The sequence below is a fragment of the Fimicolochytrium jonesii genome (assembly GCF_025526975.1).
Source record: "Fimicolochytrium jonesii strain JEL569 chromosome Unknown EV422scaffold_3, whole genome shotgun sequence".
Classification (NCBI taxonomy): domain Eukaryota; kingdom Fungi; phylum Chytridiomycota; class Chytridiomycetes; order Spizellomycetales; family Powellomycetaceae; genus Fimicolochytrium; species Fimicolochytrium jonesii.
Genome location: NW_026515670.1, coordinates 707,807 through 725,115, shown reverse-complemented (window position 1 = coordinate 725,115; position 17,309 = coordinate 707,807). Strand labels below are relative to the sequence as shown.

Genomic DNA, 17,309 nt, shown 5'->3' with positions numbered 1-17,309 from the left:
GGGGTCCCCTTTTCAAGTGTGTGTAAGTTCGGAACGCAGTCAAGTTGGCCAAACGTCTGATTAGCTTCAAGTTGTATGCGCAGCCTTCAGCCGCTATTGCTCAATATGAAGGAACGCGATGGAATACAAGAGAAAATAAGGACGGTATCTATGTATGTATGTAGGCACGGAAACGAAAAACCACGCGGTCGCCGATGTTGCAAACCCCTTGCATCAAGCGGCGTTGACCGAAAAAAGGTTTTTTTCCTTCTCCGGGCTCCGCCCCCGCCGCAAGTTACGTAGGCGAGGCCCAGTTCCGTTGGCGATAGTTCCGTTCATAGCGTGGCGGAAGAACAACAAGAACAACAAGCACAGCTCTGCGCCAAACTCGGATGGAAAACCAATTAAGGCCATGTGATGAGGTCACGTGGGCGTACTGACGTTTCTATTCCATCATGAGATTTGCGATATCGAATGAGATTTGTTTGATCTGTTTGAGGTTCCAGATATCCAAAAGATCAAGATATCCAAGTCGAGCTTAAAGACATCTTCCGAGCCTCGATCGAGCCCTGCATGACTAATACGGCGCAGCGCACACTGCTGGCTGATTGGCCAGGGGAAGGCGTGCAGTTGAGCAATCCGCTGACTGGTCATCAATGCCGCATGATGAGGAGCCGCGCTGTCAATATTTCCTATCCTGGGCGGAAGTTCGATTCACAGGCGTCATGGCCGTCTGCCTCCCGGCATTTTTTCTCTTTACGTGAATCTGAACGTGGATGGGCTCTTCAGGGGTTAAGGAACGTTGTTCTGAAAACCTTCCATCCGTTCCGAACAGGCATGCATGACTTGCCCTACGGTTCGGCGGCCAATGACCGAGTGCGTGTGTGCGGGGGAATAAACAAGGAGAACTTGGGTCTGACGGGTCACGACTGGAGTGGGTGAACTTGACACAGTTAAGTCATCCATAATCCCCCTCGTTCTGGCCACGTTCACCCCGCAAATGATGCGATATGTCGCCAGGTCGCATCATGCAGGAATCATATGCATGCGTAGGTAAAAATGGAGGACATGGATGAGATTTACACGGATAATATATAGATCGCTTGAAAGACGATGGGCAAACGTTTTTATGCATATCAGCTAAACCAGACCCAGCCTAACACAATCGCACAGAATTACCACATATCCCAATATCTGCTCCGTTTTATTTGATTGATGGTGACTGTATGTGCTGAACGAATCTGGACCACTACAACCTCCCGGCGGCATCACCTTGTTTTTATCTGCGATCTAATAAACGTTTATCAAGCGGCGGCAAAGGAGGGAAGCCTTCGGAGATTCGACACCTGCTTCCAGATCCGGGCCATCCAGGCGTTTTACGTGCTCAGTCACTCGAGTCATACGCAATCGCTCGCTCGCGCCATAATACGGCCACAACATCGCGAAGCCGCTCCCCGGTTGCGCAAACCCGCCATTAATCATACGTAGATCTGATTATTATTACTTCCGCATCATAAGACGTAACGCCGAGTCACCACAAAACGCCATCACCACGCCGATTCGGGCAATTAGGCAAAAAAAGGCAAGCCACGTCTCTGGCGTAAACGTGCTTTCGGAGAGTCGTGCCAACCACATAAGCTCGCGCAAAAGCTAGCCAGAGTCATCCGCTTTCGCCTTTGTTCGCCTTCCTTGTTCTTCCGGTTTACGCTTGTCCCCCCCGCCGCCCGCCGCAGCCAGTCCTCCGAACACGTCAACCCCATCACGTTTCCTTCCCCCCATTCCTCCTCGCCCTCCAAGTGGATCTGCACAAAAGAAAAACCCAACCCCGCCCGCTCCGTCCTGCCCCTCCTCGTATCCATACCATATTGCATCTTCAAACTTGGCAACGGGCAATACCCTTCCGACCTGGTTGCCATCATCAGCACTTCCAATCCACCATCGCCTCCGATAAAACCGGACTACCTGCCTTCACAGCCTCGCTTCTCTTCTGCAAAACTTCTACATCAATCCACATTCGATAGCTCCATCTCAGCAGCATCGCACTACTCTCCATACCAGTCTCAAAACGCTCAACGAAACGATGGACTTCGGCCTCGACCTCGATTGGTGCCTCGCCTGCGGGCAACATACCCTCAACGGTGTCCTCTACTGCTCACCGGCCTGCCTTGCAAGCGATGCAGCAGCAGCAAGGAGTTCAGCAGCGGCGGCTGACGCTTGGGAGCAACAGTCTGCTGCCCACGACCACCACTTCCACAACTCCAGCCAGCAGCATTCTCAAACACATTCGCCAGCGACATACCCACACCCTCAAACCCGCAACACGCACTCCCAACACCACCACTCGTCGCAATCGCACCTGGCATATCCACAAGCGCCCAAGTCGCCGCAGGTACATTCCATACACGAGTCGTCGTCATTCTCCGCTTCTCCGCCAATGGCACCTCTCCCATCTTCCGCGTTCCGAAGCTCATATCAACACAGCAGCGCCCGCCGCGGGAGCTCGCAGTCGGATACGTCTTCCATCTGGAACGCAGAACACACCGCGTCAAGGAAGTCTTCCATTGCCGGTGGCTCAACGACAAGGTCCGTGTCACCGCAATGGCCGGAGCCTTCGACGCGCACAACGAGGTATCCCCACAGCAACCTCCCGGCGGCCAACGTCAACGGCATCCTTCCTCTGAAGAACCGGGGGTTCGTGAACAGGAGCCCGTCGCCACAAGATACAGGCGCTGCCGAATGGTGGGAGCTGTGAAGTTGCGAGTTACAACTCGACGCGTCGGCCTTCTTCTCCCCCACGATACCCAAACACACACGCAAAGAATAGTCAACATTGTATATCCTTACATTGCATACCCTTCTCTGCAACGGTCGTGCCGTTCCGTTAGTGTTTGCGGGGGGGCTTGGGCTCTCCTCCCAACCAAAGTTTTTGATTATAGAAGGCATAGGGTGTGTGGGTCGTATGCTCAGAGCCGCCACCGCCCTGTTTGTCTTCACCCCGCTTTTGTATATATACATCCCTTTTTGAAAACAAAATAGAGTCAGAAATGATAAATACCACCATACTCGTTGTTCGCTGCCCTTTTGTGCGCTTGCTGTGAAGTACTAGCTTATCCAGATATGTGGACGAGTTCGGCGAGTTCGAGGATGTCGGAAATGTCAGGAATGTGAAGATGTGCGCGTCGAAAACGAATTCCCGCCGGCCAGCACATGGGTACGCATTAGCACGGCAGTAGGAGGACAGCCGGAGCCGGAGAAAGGTAGCGGTCGCTGCATAGGCGTAGACACACTGTCTTACAAGGCTGTGCTTGAGGCACTAGGTCTTCGACTTTGGGTTCCCGCGTACCATCCCGGCTCCCAATGCCCATGACTCTGCCCGCCCGATATATTCAGTGGCGGCATGAAGTTCCTTCCTGCGGGTTCATGGGCGTTGCATCAAGTGTTTCATCCAAGTATCACTCAGAAGAGTGTGTTCATCTATTCTATGGCTGCAAAGCAGACAGAGTCCTAGGGCGAATCCGGCAGTGGTCCGGTGTGCCGACCGGGGGAAAAGGCAGGGCTCATATGACCAGCGGCTTGCCGCGACGGCGCGCCGCATCTGTGACTCTTCTACCATTTCACCGACAAGGCAGGCCCCGGCTTGACGCTTCCTTCCCAACGCAATTTGCGAGCATCGTCACCACCAAATCACCAGCAGGTAACAACCACAATCCCTCACCGTTGTCAGCTTCATTACCACAGCATTGACGTGGTTTTCTTTTGACACACAGCTATCCCAGCAACCAAACAACCCTGCAAGACTGTACTGATCTTGGCTGTGCTGGGGCGAGCAACTGACCTTGACACAATCACGGTGTTGGAATCATCTTGTTCTGCTAGAGTGATCTACAACAGACATCATCTCTAGCAGGCACGCAAAGGGACACGCTCAGATCTGTACCCACGTCGGTCGCTTGAGGCAGCGTGCATTGGGGTGGCCTTGTGGTTTTCACCATGGCCAGAAAACCATGCAACCGAGTTCGAGTGCAACCGAGCTGGAGATGCCTACGTCGGTGCAGCTGCTTTGAATGGGGGAGGAGGAGGTGGGGGAGGAGGAGACCAGGGACCCGGGGGGAGTGTGGATAGGAGGATCGCACAATCGGTGGCCGGTGCACCACTTCTGCTGTTCGCCGGGGGGTGCATCGCTGAGCTGAACTGAGGCAAGCACAGAGCTGAGGCAGAGACTTATGACAGCGGCATGGAGAACCAAAGCACCGGTGAGAATGATGTGGAGAAAGAAGGTGACAACTCTTTCAGGAACCGCTTTCTGAAGAAGACTCCCATTACTTCACGCCGCCCACCATCTCTGGTGAGATCCGATGATTAGACTATGAGTGGAAAAATGCGTGCATTTCATCAATCTCCCGAGAAGCGCATATTGATTCCCACATTCACGTAGCTTAGCTTTTTGCGAATCACTGTGGTTGGACTGCGTAGGGAGGGTCAGTGGAGGGCATAGGGGAGGGTCAGTGTATAGCGCAGTGTAGCGCTTGCCAACCTGACATACTTTGCTGCCATAGGGGTCTCCCGCCTCCGGCGGCTCCCAATAAAATCGCCAGCGAATTCGGCTTAACGGGAGGCAACCGTGTTCCGAAGACGCCATCGGGGAATGCCTGGGGGAATGGCAGCCCAAGAATGGAGCAACACCCAAATGTCTCAAGACCATCCTTCATCATCGTACAGTCTGATGGCAACCCAAACGGCATATTGCCCATTCAGGCGGACGAAATAAACGATTATATGTGCACATTCCCGGATCAAGAACTATTATACATTGCAGATAAGCCCATGAATGGAGCGAGACGTTAGCCTTTCGCTACGTATTGCCTGCGCACCCAACATCCACCCAACATCCTGAAGAACCGGCCGAACTGCTAAGCATTGCAGCCGCCGTACCCTTACCACCACCTAACCTTCCTCCACCTCCACCACTGCATCCCCCAAAGCACGCTACTAATCACCGCTGTCAGCGCTCCAGCATACGCAACGCCTGCCGCCGCCTGCACCGCCGCCAGCCTGACGAAATACACCTTCGTCCAATCGCTGTTCCAAAACAATCCGGCATCATAGACATCCGCGCATCGGCCTCCTCGAACGGTCGTGAAATTATCGCATGTTTCCCGCAAGCCCTTGAGTGTAAGTGCGCCGGAGACGGTGAGGAGCGCTGCCGGGATGAGCGTGAGTAGTGCCGGGAAGAGGTGCGGTTTTTTGGGCGTGAGGAGGAGGATAAGCGGGAGGAGAGCTAGCGCTGTGGCAAGGGAGAGCGAGGAGAGAATGATGTTTGTGTGGCACGCTGTTGAGCGAGCGACGAAACTGTAGGATGTCGGGGTTTCTTGGTAGGCGGATATGAAGAGCATGCTGTTCGGGAAGGTTGATGAGCGAATTGCTTGAAAGTGAATGATATAAGCAAGCTGCGAAACAAAACATACCATGCACTTCTAGGTCCATACTCCGCATGCGTCCTAATCAAGGCGATATGAGCGGCAGCAAACGTCTGCAAATCGAGCAAAATAGTTCAGATATCTGTTTTTTCCCGTGTCATATCAACCTCCCCAACTCTCACGAGAACTCACCGCAAAGGCAACCGTCAACGCTACCATAACGAAATTCCTCTTCCTCCTAGTCCACGCTCCACCCAATCCCAAGCGTCCAGCGCTCAAGGGCGATTTCCGTCCAGCCGGGAATGGCCCATTGAACCCATGAACCACTTCCTCTACCGCAAACGGCAAAAGATTTCCTTGGCCAGGCTGGCCTTGTTCCAATCTTGCGGCTGTATCGGTGTTGGAGGCACCACCGTCCTTCTTTTGGCCGTTCATATGGGTGATCTGGACGGAGACTTGCATTGCAGGAGTCGCTCCTGCGGAAGAGTTTTTCACAGCGTTGGAATCCATCGTGGGAACAGTTTTTGGCTCGACTGCTGTCAAGGTCGTGAGTATCGTTGATGGTCGTTATGGGCTCGACAGCGTCGCTAAGGACTCTCAGGCAGAGTCCGTTCGGCTCCGCTGGCAGATTTCGTCGAAGTGTTGCAACAAAGGAGTGACGGGCGGCTGCTTTCCCTCCTTCCCTTTATATAGACTCAGGGGTTGCGGCGAATTGTGATTAAAGAGAGTAGAAAGGGGACAGGCTGCGAAAACGAGTGGGGCTGTGGAACGGTGAAGAGAAGCACAAGGGATTAATGTGAGGGAAAGTATTCTATTTGCAGCATGGGTGGAGAGGCCCCAGGCCTCCACGGAAAGGCAGGCTTTTGACAGGATGCATGTGCATGTGCGACAGGAACAACAACGGGGGTCGATATCTCGCGATCGTTCATACTCCAGTGTTCCAACTGCCGGAGGGACACCGGCTGCCCTCCACCAGCGTTCGAGTTCAAATCCGTACGGCAACAAAAGCAAACCGTGGAGACCCGCGAGCACCGGTATCTGGGAGCTTGATTGCAAGAGCGGTAGGAAGGTCAGAAGGGGTCTGCAAATGAGATCTCCTTACAAAACTCCTCTGTGTGGCCAGGAGGCAGTCTTGGAGATAGAATTATCACTTTCTGGAGGTCGAAATCTGCGGGGATAAAGGGACTAAAGGGATGGCGGTGTGACAGGCCTCAAATTGGCACGCGCTGTCGATATTTGTGACACGAAGCCGTTGCTTTAGGAGCAGATCAGATCGAGCCTCGAGGACTTTTCCCGGAGATAACTAGACGATGGAGTTGGAAAAAAACCTGTCCGCGGTCTCCATGAATAATGTATCATGGAGAATGTGTGCAATAATGTATGTACATGGGGAGGTCGCGACGTTTATTGTGGAGATGGCGAGGACTTGGAGTCAACAGGGCTGAGACGTTCCCAGGTTTTCCCAGGCTTTTCCAAGACCTGTCCAGGAGAAGTCCAAATCCCTGCACGTCTTGCACTTCTCTCAACAGGTAAGCAATGCAAGCAACGTCCAAAGCCGCAGAACAACTCGCTCAGAATCTTCAAAAAAGGATGGGTATATGTTTGAAGTATAACCAATATCATACTGGCCTCCGACCTCACCTCCCCCTCCCCTCCCAAGAAACTCATACGAAGCCATAAATACAACGGCCGCCTATCGTTTGAGGACTAAAGAGGTATCAATGTACATAACACGCCATCCCAGATATTATGGATGGTTGGGCTTAGTCCTTCAAGTGGCGGATAGAGTGCTTGTCTGACGTTGCTTGTGGGATTCGACGGTTTATGTCTTCTGCTTCTTACTATCGGGCACCTCGTCGTCGTCATCATCGTTATTGACGAATTCGTTAAGCTGTCAGAGTAGTTGAGAAGTTAAGGATTATGAGTCGTGCTAAACACGGCCGATAAAGAAAGGCTATCTCACCCCTTCATCGCCCAGAGCGTCAATCTCATCAGCCTTTCTCTTCATCGTCGCATTGAAAAGCGCCTCGTCCCCGACCTCTCCAGTAACGAAAGTCTCAAAGTCCCCCGAAGGCGCACCCATCAGCGAGTCATCCATCATGAATGGGTCGGCGGCAAGCTCCCCTCCACCCATAAAGTCGTGGTCGCCAAATCCGTGGTCCGCAATGTATTCCAGCTCCTCTTCTTCCTCCTCGGCTTCGGCGGCCAAGTCTTCTGTGTCGCCGTGGGAGATGTAAGGTTGCACACTAGACGATGGGAGACCTTTGCCTCCTTGTAAGCCGGTGTTTGGTTCGTCAAGGTCTTCATCTTCTAGCTCTTCGTCCTCCTCCCCGTCCTCGCCGTCGCCGAAGCCGCCTGCATAGCCGTGTCCATCTTCAGTTTGTTCGTCTACATCAATCACTTCTTGCCCTTCATCTTCCTCCTCCTCTTCACCATCGTCGTCACCGTCATCGTCATCTATGAGTTCGATGCCGTGATCGTGCTGTGAGACATCTTGTACTTCGTAGACGATATCTCCCTCATCTTGATCTTCATCCGCTAATGGATGACGTTCATCGGCTTCATCATCAAAGATGTCGTCCTCTTCGTCCCCTTCTTGCTCAACAACGGTCCCTTGGTATCCACTCTGATCTGCATCTTCATCATCGCTCTCGCTCCCTATCTCATATACTTCCAGACCGTTATCCTCACCACCGTCCACACCGTGCTCCGAACCGTGCTCATCTCCCTCTACCTCCCCACTCACTTCCTCCTCGTAATCCTCTTCCTCGCCTTCCTCATCGTGCGTTTCACCCCCATTTTCGCCTCCCTGAACCTCGCCCTCCCCTTCTTCCTCTTCCTCATCGTAGTCATCCTCGCTGTAGAGTTCGACTTCGTTTCCATCCTTGTCGCGGTCATCGAGGGCTTGCAGTTGTGGGAGAGTTTGGAATACGATATCGGGGTAGTCTGGCCGTTTCGCTATTTCGCATTCGACAAGATTTAGAAGTTTGAGGTTCGGTAATTGTTTCTGAACGCGATGGAATAGGATTCATCATGATCAGTATATTGTTCATCAGAGGTGAGAAACACTTAACGGTAGACGCAGGTATGAACTCACCAGAGGCGCCAAGGTTTCCAAGTCTGCAATCTTATTATTACTCAGATCCAAGCTCTCTAATCTCGTCAGCGCCGCTAAGGTCTCCAAGCCGCCACTAATCTTGTTATCCCCCAGGTCCAGTTTTGCCAGCCTTTTGAGAACAGGAAACCCTTCGACCGAATGTAGATTACAGTTGTTCAGGCTCAAGTGCTCCAAATTGACATATTGCGCTAGTGAGTTCTGCCTTGGCTTCCCGTTACTACTGTGACCGTTTGTGGCATGATCGTCCTCTTCATCGGAGTGGAATGGACTGTCGTCGGAATCGTGTTCTGCGGTTGAAGATGTGGCAAGGAGGGGCGAGAGGGTATTGACTTTTTGGCTATCGAGGAAGAGCTCATGTATTTGTGCCGGATCCAAATGGGTCAGGAGATGTGCCATCCTGGCAGCTTGGGTAGGCGGCAAAGCGAAAGACGCTGGCGGGGGCAACGAGGTTCGAGGATGGCGATACGAGCGCGTGGAAAATCTGCGAGGGACGCTAAGAACTTCGAGGTGGGGGATTCTGATCAACCGAAGGCTTGATACTCCTGGACACTGAGAAGCTCTGGATCCTCAAGGGTGGTTGGGAGCGATGCTATGTTACTGAATAAGCGAAGGGGCCTCGGGAGAAAGTGCCATGTGCAACTGCTTTTTTAGTTACAAAAAATAAGCACGTTTCGCGGGAAGTCTGAGGGCAGGAGGGCAAGATAGCAGAACCGCGATGAGAGCTTGCGCGTGTTGTCCAGTTACATATTACACATTTACATGCAGGCGAGCCTGTGGGCATGCCCTTTCCCATCTTACCCAGACGTTTCGTTGCCCGCTAAAAGTAAGCATAATGCGATACCACCCATTTACAGTCCACCCTCGCCGAGACAAGCCCAGAGCGACCAGTTCTTTCCGGCTTGGTTCCGAGGAAAAACAGTACATACAGATATGGCCTGTGGATATGGGGCGAGCGAGCGAAGAAGCATCAGCCTCGACGCGTCTTCGCCTGGACTTTCGTCATCACCCTTCGTCCCGTGGTTCAAGAACCCCTGTGTGTGCTCCTCCTTTCTGGGGACACCAGGTGAAGCATCCTGTAATTAAACCATAAACGTTTGGGATCCCGCCCGGATATCCATGGAATTCAACGCATGTTTTTCTGCGAAGCGAAGCTGGGAGGCAGTACTATACGGAGTAAGGCGTTATCCCCTTCATCAAACTTAGATTACTGTGTGCTACCCGTCGCCGTTTATTCGTCTTTCCTACCCCACTTTCGTCCCCCTCGCGTGCGTGTCTTCCAACGAAGGGTTGGAGAGACGGAGAGGAAAGAGCAAGCGCTGCAACACTCTCGACTCAGCGCTGTGTTGCGTCTCTCTTGAGGTTGCTGCAGGACCTGCCTACGCTCAGAGCACAAACCACGGATACACAGGCCATTTCAGAGCGCGACACGACGGCGAAGATGATCAGTTCTGGGAATGCGCGTAGCTTCTCGCTCCCTGGTCTTGGCAGTCAACCGCACTCCTATCCTCCGCCAGGTCTAGGCTTTGCAGCAGGGTTCCGACCGAGCTCTAGCGCACGTACGGACGAGGGCAGGGACGAGCGAAACACGTCCGAGGACAGGTCTGACGATGGGGGTAGTAACGCGGCTTCCCACCAGTATGACTTTCGCAGCCTTTCCCACTCTGCGCAAACCGCTCCCCATAAAGCGTTCTTGGACACGCCGACGTCGGCGACTGCGTCTGGGCTGCAGCCTGTACCCGTTCGCAGCTGGCAGCCCGTTGCGCGGCCCATTGCGATTGCAGCCGATTATGATAGCATCCTTGGTCCCGCGGAGCCCGTCTTCCCGTCCTCAGCGCCAACGCAGGAAAACCAGCCACATTATCCACAACAGAGGGACGATAGTGGTAGCGAGAGCGGGTTGGGCTCGTTGATGTACCGATTTCCCACGGACGCGTACAACCATATGAGCTCCCAAAGCCAACACCACCGGCTCGCGCAAGGGACACAGGCGCACAATATCTTTCCTTCACCTCCGACGTTATCCCATCGACACTCAGTGCATGTTCCTGGCTATTCGAATCATCAACATACTTCGGTGCTACCTGTCTTGTCACGTAACTCTTCAGAGCACTTTGAGCGTTATGGGCATGGCCGTGAGGAGCACGATCGTCGTATGGGGCACTCTCCTGAACGTGCTCACCTACAGCGAGGACTCAATGGACGTGCGTCAAGTCCGCAGAAGAGTGATTTAGGTCTGGAGTCAGGACAACCGGACTATTTCGCAGCTTTGCGCCTGTTGGCAGGTTCGAATGGGGGCACGACGGAGTTGGAAGCTTTGGAAAACGCGACCGCGGCTGCGCGAATGTATGGGGACGACCGGAGCGCGTTCAATGACGATGCCTTTCTCAGACATTTTGCGGACTTGGCTCTGGGCGATGGGCACAGCGCGATGCGGAGAGATGGGGTAGACATGGGATTCGGACCCGAGAGCGGTTCCGGTGGGGCTTTCCAAGGTATTGTGTCGTTGTTAGTAAATGTCCTTAGTGCTTCACAAACTCATACCATTCGCATCACCAGAAAACAACCCGCACCCTTCCGAACTCTCCCTTCCCGAAACTACGAACTCCGTTATCCGCCCATTCTTGTATGACAGCTTCCTTTCATCCGCCACAGACTTCCCAGACACTTCACGGGATAATCTGCATTATAGCCATGCCCAACCTCGACACCACTCGCACTATACGACTTCATTGGAAACCTTACGCGCAAGGGCATACAGGGCTCTAGGAAGAGATTTTGCGGATGAGTTCGACAGTCTAACGTCTGCTGGCTCTGGACACGCAATCGGGTCATACCCGGGGCTCGGAAGGGGCTATAGCACCGTTCCTCCTCCTGGATACATATGTAAATTATGGTACGTCGTCGTCTTGTCAGCATGCCGGACCGCGATGATTAATGTCATTAGGCTCACATATATTCTTTCTGGCCTCGTAGCTTCGTTGAGGGCCACTGGCTCAAGAACTGCAACCTCTACCAGTACCGTCGTCGCAGTGAATACTTCCATAACTACCCACCCAACGCCTCTGCTGGCATGAATACCTCATCGTTGAGTGCTGCAGCAGCGGCCGCCATCGCCAGATACGACGGGCTCTCCATCAGCGCCGCGCTCCGGGGACTATCGGCCAGGCACTCACCCACGCACATGCAACCATCGAACCGCAGCGTTGGGAAGACGACAGTGCCTCCCGACGGATACGTATGCCGCAAGTGCCATACTCCTGGTCATTGGTAAGGGATCTCTTGAAAGAGTTATGATGCCCTCTTTCCTGTTCCTTACGCCGTACATAACCCATTGCAGGATTCAACAATGCACCCTTCCCAAACAATCTGTGCCTCCGGACGGCTACACCTGCAAGATCTGTCTCGTCAAAGGCCACTGGATTCATCAATGCCCCCACCGCAGCGGCGCCAACGGAGGGGATGCGCAGGCGGCAGCAGCGGCGGTCATTCGCGGTGGCATCGCCGGCTTCTGAAGAATCCGCACAACATTTTTGGATACGGGCGAGGAACGACAGAGTCGACCATTGCGCATGCTGTTTGTCCAACTTCTCTTTCGGCGCTCGCATATCTACTGTTACAAGCGCAGAACTTCATCGACTTTGGGACTGCGGGCAGATCAGTCACCTGCTTTGCGTGGGGCATCTTCACCTTTCCCTTTGGTGGCCCGCCTTCCTTCGCCTCTCTTTTTGGACTAAGATTATTACCTCGTGTTTGACATTGTGATGTGATAGGATATTGTGGGACGCTTCGTTGGCTTGTCTAATCCTTCTTTACTATGTATTGATCTCTCTTGTTTCTTCTTTATTTCTTTGTGTTGTTTTGGACTCCTATGTTATGCCTAAATTATCCTCTACGCTTTGTTATGTTATTCTTTCGTTTCAATGTATTCCCTCTTTTCCAATGACATATGTGTTGTGTACGCTTCCTTTGCTTTGTTGCGGTGTATTCTGGAATAAGTAACCGATATTCGAGAGAAGGGCAGTTCATTTCTCCCCATGGTCGCTGCGTCAATGGATTTCTCATCTGAGGTCGTTTCTCAGTCCATGTCCGTGTATGCTTTCGCGACGCGTTGAGGAAACTTGGGCTCACGTCACTTGCCTGCAACTTTCCTGACAAACCACCGTCTCCCCCCTCGAAATCACCGCTAGCTGTACCAGCCGGCAGGCAGAAGACGGGTTGGTGTGAACGCTCTCAGAGTACAAATAAGCTATAGACTTAGCCGACGGAGGGCCTCTGAATTGCCTTCTATTTCCACAGCAGCACAGGAGCAAGCATGCAATCCAACGGAAGGTCCGACTCTCAGTCGAACGTTGATGGCATGGGGGTAACCAAAGAGCACTGCTACTTCTGCTTCGACGTCCTCGAATCACACTTCGAGAACCGCAAGCCCATGCCGGCACCCTTCGAAGACGAAAAATACCCCCTTTTCGTCACTTGGAACACCGTCCCGTCCTCCTCGTCGACTTCCAAACGGCGCGGCTCCTCAGACCATCAACTCAGAGGGTGCATCGGTAACTTCTCAGCCATGCCCCTCCACCGCGGTCTCGCAGAGTACGCGCTGACATCCGCGCTCCACGACCGGCGTTTCTCACCCATCGTCGCGTCCGAGCTTCGCCGTCTCTCGTGCGCCGTCTCACTCCTGGTCGATTTCGAGGACGGGAGCGATTACCTGGATTGGCGGGTGGGAACGCACGGCATCTGGATCGAGTTCAAATCGGAGAGTGGGAACAAGCGGACCGCGACGTATTTGCCGGAGGTGGCGAAGGAGCAGGGCTGGACGAAGGAGGAGGCTGTGGAGTCGTTGTTAAGGAAGGGTGGTCATAAAGGCAAGATCACGCAGGAAGTGAAGGATGGGATTGTGTTGACGAGGTATCAGTCTAGCAAGACCAGCGTGACGTATGAGGAGTATCTTGACTGGAAAAAGCAGAATCAATATGTCAATTGAGAGTTTTACCTACGTAGCTTCGATGGAGGGAGCATTCTCATCAGCGTTGGATGCGCCTCGTTCTTGTTTCACCGTTTGTAACTTGTTTGAAAGTGGACGACGCACAATATTGATCGTCTTTTGCGTATATAGGGTTGCGTGACGACATTTCACCTTCACTCTATTGTATGTAATTTTGGGGAACGAACGATCTCTCCCTTTTAAGCAAAACAATAATATATGCCGGTTGCATAGTCCCACATTCACGAGCATCTCATGCCTGAGCGCTGGCATCACCACTTATTCAATCGCGTATTGTCTCATCATACGTAACTTCGCAGTTTGCGGAGCCACCATTCCTCAACCGCACCTTCCATGGTACTCCGATGGTACAGTACGTTGCACACTCGTTTTCCAGTACCCAGTTTTAGCTGCATTCGCGTTCTCGATGGTTGCATGTTCGTTTGCCGTTGGTCCGAAGTGAACCACAGTATCGTGTCATCACAGCGTTGCTTTCAGAACAGCAGAACACCCATCAAAACGATCGCCTCCGTCCCAACCCACACACAGTGGATGCATCTGTTGTAAAGCTTGCGTTCTGGCCAGATTCGCTGGCATGGAGAGTGGAAAACATCCAAGATCTCCAAGATGTTTGCGGCGTCGAGGGAGGTCGGTTCTACCAAACTCGGGTCTCTTGCGTCGCATTATGTCTTCCCTGGCCAAATGGCATTCGGCATCGTGATGAACTTGTGCTAGTACAACAGCCCAAGGCAAGTTGAGGCAGCCGTGTGTATCCAGCGTCACGTAATGCCTGCAAAGAGTTTCATGTGTTCTCCGCTTGTTATGCAAACTTACTGTATGTCCAGTCGTCATCTCCCGTACCTGATTGACAGTGGTGAGCGGAGTTTGACTTCTGCCACCGTCGATTTTTAATTGTTTCTCATGTGATGACGATTTAAATACGCCAATAAGGAATGTGGTCGTAGAATGCGATGGAAGTCGCGGGTGGCACAGTCGATTTGGCCAGATCCTTCTCAACGCGTCTCGCAGCCAAAGTGGCTGTTGGGGCTCAATAAGTAATCGTGACGGAAGCCCGCCATTGAACAAGGAAACTGAGGCTATCGACGATGTTTAGAAATCGCGTCGAAGTCTAATCAAAATGGTGTCTTTCAAATTCAAAGGAGTTCAACTCCGCTCACCATAAGGGCGATCTTTACTGGTGCGCATATGGGCGGAGAGTGCGCGGATTGGGGCTTGCTTCCGTGTGATAGAACCGCGAGGAAGGATTCATGGGGACGCGGCAAGCAGAAGCCGACATGCACGCACCTTTTGCTCCTCTTGGCGCCCCGCACAGCACCGTTTTTTGCATGCAGGACCTTGCGAAGCGAAGATCCCTTGCGTCGCACACAGACCCGTGGGAAAAAAAGAAACTTTCGGTTCGCTGCTGAGCTCCTCGCAAGGCCGTGCAGTATAAAGCACCCACAGGCCAGCCTTCGTTCCCACTTTTCCCCTCATTCCTGGTGATCTCTTCTTGCTCTTCCCGCAGATCAGAAGAAAAACTATCAACCATGACTTCCAAAGCTGTCGGTATCGACTTGGGTACCACCTACTCTTGCGTTGGCATCTGGCAAAACGATCGGTAAGTTGAGGAGGAGATCATTCGAGCTTGCTGTGCCGCTCATCTTTGGCATTGCGCACGACTTTGGGGAGGAGGTTGCGGTGGATCTTGCGCGAGGAAGACGTCGTCTTTGTTCAGAGCATCAGTCTAAACGAGTTTCCTCGTTCTCCTGTTTTTAGTGTTGAGATCATTGCCAATGACCAGGGAAACAGAACTACCCCCTCTTACGTCGGTTTCACCGACACCGAGCGTCTTATCGGTGATGCCGCCAAGAACCAGGTCGCTATGAACCCCATCAACACCGTTTTCGACGCCAAGCGTTTGATCGGTCGTCGTTTCGCTGACCCCGAGGTCCAGTCCGACATGAAGCACTGGCCATTCAAGGTCGTCGACAAGGGTACCAAGCCCTACATCCAGATCGAGTTCAAGGGCGAGACCAAGACCTTCACCCCTGAGGAGATCTCCTCCATGGTCCTCTTGAAGATGAAGGAGACCGCTGAGGCTTACCTCGGTGCCACCGTCAAGGACGCCGTCGTTACCGTTCCCGCTTACTTCAACGACTCCCAGCGTCAGGCGACCAAGGATGCCGGTGTTATCTCTGGATTGAACGTCCTCCGTATCATCAACGAGCCCACCGCCGCCGCTATTGCTTACGGTCTTGACAAGAAGACCGCTGGCGAGAAGAACGTGCTCATCTTCGACTTGGGAGGTGGTACATTCGATGTCTCCCTTCTGACGATCGAGGACGGTATCTTCGAGGTCAAGGCCACAGCTGGTGACACGCACTTGGGTGGTGAGGACTTCGATAACCGTCTCGTTTCCCACTTCTCCGAGGAGTTCAAGCGCAAGTTCAAGAAGGACCTCACCTCCAACCCCCGTGCTCTCCGTCGTTTGAGGACCGCTTGCGAGCGCGCAAAGCGTACCTTGTCTTCGGCCGCCCAGACCTCCATCGAGATCGACTCTCTCTTCGAGGGTATCGACTTCTACACCTCCATCACCCGTGCTCGTTTCGAGGAGCTTTGCCAGGACCTCTTCCGCTCCACCATTGAGCCCGTCGAGAAGGTCCTCCGTGACTCCAAGATCGACAAGAACTCCGTCGACGAAGTTGTCCTTGTCGGTGGTTCCACCCGTATCCCCAAGGTCCAGAAGTTGATCACCGACTTCTTCAACGGCAAGGAGCCCAACAAGTCCATCAACCCCGATGAGGCCGTCGCTTACGGTGCGGCCGTCCAAGCTGCTATCCTCACTGGTGACACGTCCGAGAAGACCCAGGACCTCCTCCTTCTCGACGTTGCCCCTCTCTCCCTCGGTATCGAGACCGCCGGAGGTGTCATGACTGCTTTGATCAAGCGTAACACCACCGTCCCCACCAAGAAGTCCGAGACCTTCTCCACCTACGCCGACAACCAGCCCGGTGTGTTGATCCAGGTCTTCGAGGGTGAGCGTGCCCGCACCAAGGACAACAACCTCCTCGGAAAGTTCGAGCTCACCGGTATCCCCCCCGCGCCCCGTGGTGTTCCTCAAATCGAGGTCACCTTCGATGTCGATGCCAACGGTATTCTGAACGTCACCGCCGTCGACAAGACCACCGGACGGTCGAACAAGATCACCATTACCAACGACAAGGGTCGTCTTTCCAAGGAGGACATCGAGCGTATGGTTTCTGAAGCCGAGAAGTACAAGGCTGAGGACGAGGCTGCTGCCGAGCGTATTCAAGCCAAGAACTCCCTCGAGTCCTACTCCTACAACCTCCGCAACACCCTGCAAGACGAGAAGGTCGCTTCCAAGCTTGAGGCTTCCGACAGGACCAAGCTCGAGGCTGCCATCGACGAGGCCATCAAGTGGCTCGACCACAACCACGAGGGTTCCAAGGAGGAGTACGAGAGCCGACAGAAGGAGCTTGAGGGTGTCGCCAACCCCATCATGATGAAGATGTACGGAGCTGGTGGTGCACCTGGCGCCGGTGGTTTCCCTGGTGGAGCTGCTCCTGGTGGCTTCCCCGGTGCCGGCGGCGACGCTGGCCCGACCGTCGAGGAGGTGGACTAAAGCCCCTGCTAAATGACATTTAGTGACCCGGTTCAGCATTATATTATAGACGGCATCTCTCTTATTGTATATATAAAATTTGAAGCATTTTGAAATGTTACGTTCAAAAACATTACCCCTATTCGTCCATATGTGTGTGTGGAGTTATCTCCTTTTGAGTTGCTTGAG

General features: G+C 53.3%; 6 protein-coding genes across 6 annotated transcripts; 3 read left to right on the top strand and 3 right to left on the bottom strand.

Moving 5' to 3' along the window:
* Nucleotides 1-1,629: 1,629 nt before the first annotated feature.
* On the bottom strand, nucleotides 1,630-3,104 carry EV422DRAFT_576208 (uncharacterized protein; the record flags this gene model as incomplete). The annotated part of the gene is made up of 5 exons (XM_053073228.1): nucleotides 2,521-3,104; nucleotides 2,279-2,495; nucleotides 2,136-2,252; nucleotides 1,916-2,094; nucleotides 1,630-1,884 (listed from the first exon to the last, which is right to left on the bottom strand). The coding sequence occupies exons 1-5, from the start codon at nucleotides 2,992-2,994 to the stop codon at nucleotides 1,630-1,632; spliced, it is 1,242 nt and encodes a 413-aa protein (XP_052928678.1). The 5' UTR covers nucleotides 2,995-3,104.
* Nucleotides 3,105-4,797: 1,693 nt separating this feature from the next.
* On the bottom strand, nucleotides 4,798-6,086 carry EV422DRAFT_239786 (uncharacterized protein). The gene is made up of 3 exons (XM_053065640.1): nucleotides 5,589-6,086; nucleotides 5,445-5,509; nucleotides 4,798-5,373 (listed from the first exon to the last, which is right to left on the bottom strand). The coding sequence occupies exons 1-3, from the start codon at nucleotides 5,904-5,906 to the stop codon at nucleotides 4,914-4,916; spliced, it is 843 nt and encodes a 280-aa protein (XP_052928677.1). The 5' UTR covers nucleotides 5,907-6,086; the 3' UTR covers nucleotides 4,798-4,913.
* A 1,132-nt stretch (nucleotides 6,087-7,218) lies between these two features.
* EV422DRAFT_564330 (uncharacterized protein) lies at nucleotides 7,219-8,910 on the bottom strand (the record flags this gene model as incomplete). The annotated part of the gene is made up of 3 exons (XM_053072188.1): nucleotides 7,219-7,287; nucleotides 7,360-8,403; nucleotides 8,494-8,910. 3 exons carry the CDS (start codon nucleotides 8,908-8,910, stop codon nucleotides 7,219-7,221), a joined length of 1,530 nt encoding a protein of 509 aa, XP_052928676.1.
* Nucleotides 8,911-10,634: 1,724 nt separating this feature from the next.
* Nucleotides 10,635-12,343, top strand: EV422DRAFT_605431 (uncharacterized protein; the record flags this gene model as incomplete). Its single annotated transcript, XM_053073779.1, has 5 exons — nucleotides 10,635-10,664; nucleotides 10,733-11,006; nucleotides 11,071-11,407; nucleotides 11,488-11,781; nucleotides 11,852-12,343. 5 exons carry the CDS (start codon nucleotides 10,635-10,637, stop codon nucleotides 12,024-12,026), a joined length of 1,110 nt encoding a protein of 369 aa, XP_052928675.1. The 3' UTR covers nucleotides 12,027-12,343.
* A 294-nt stretch (nucleotides 12,344-12,637) lies between these two features.
* EV422DRAFT_516949 (ammecr1 protein) lies at nucleotides 12,638-13,739 on the top strand. The gene is made up of 2 exons (XM_053069417.1): nucleotides 12,638-12,732; nucleotides 12,811-13,739. Exon 2 carries the CDS (start codon nucleotides 12,827-12,829, stop codon nucleotides 13,496-13,498), a length of 672 nt encoding a protein of 223 aa, XP_052928674.1. The 5' UTR covers nucleotides 12,638-12,732; nucleotides 12,811-12,826; the 3' UTR covers nucleotides 13,499-13,739.
* A 1,049-nt stretch (nucleotides 13,740-14,788) lies between these two features.
* On the top strand, nucleotides 14,789-17,260 carry EV422DRAFT_516945 (hsp71-like protein). Its single transcript, XM_053069416.1, has 2 exons — nucleotides 14,789-15,116; nucleotides 15,275-17,260. Exons 1-2 carry the CDS (start codon nucleotides 15,046-15,048, stop codon nucleotides 17,139-17,141), a joined length of 1,938 nt encoding a protein of 645 aa, XP_052928673.1. The 5' UTR covers nucleotides 14,789-15,045; the 3' UTR covers nucleotides 17,142-17,260.
* The last annotated feature ends 49 nt before the right edge of the window (nucleotides 17,261-17,309 follow it).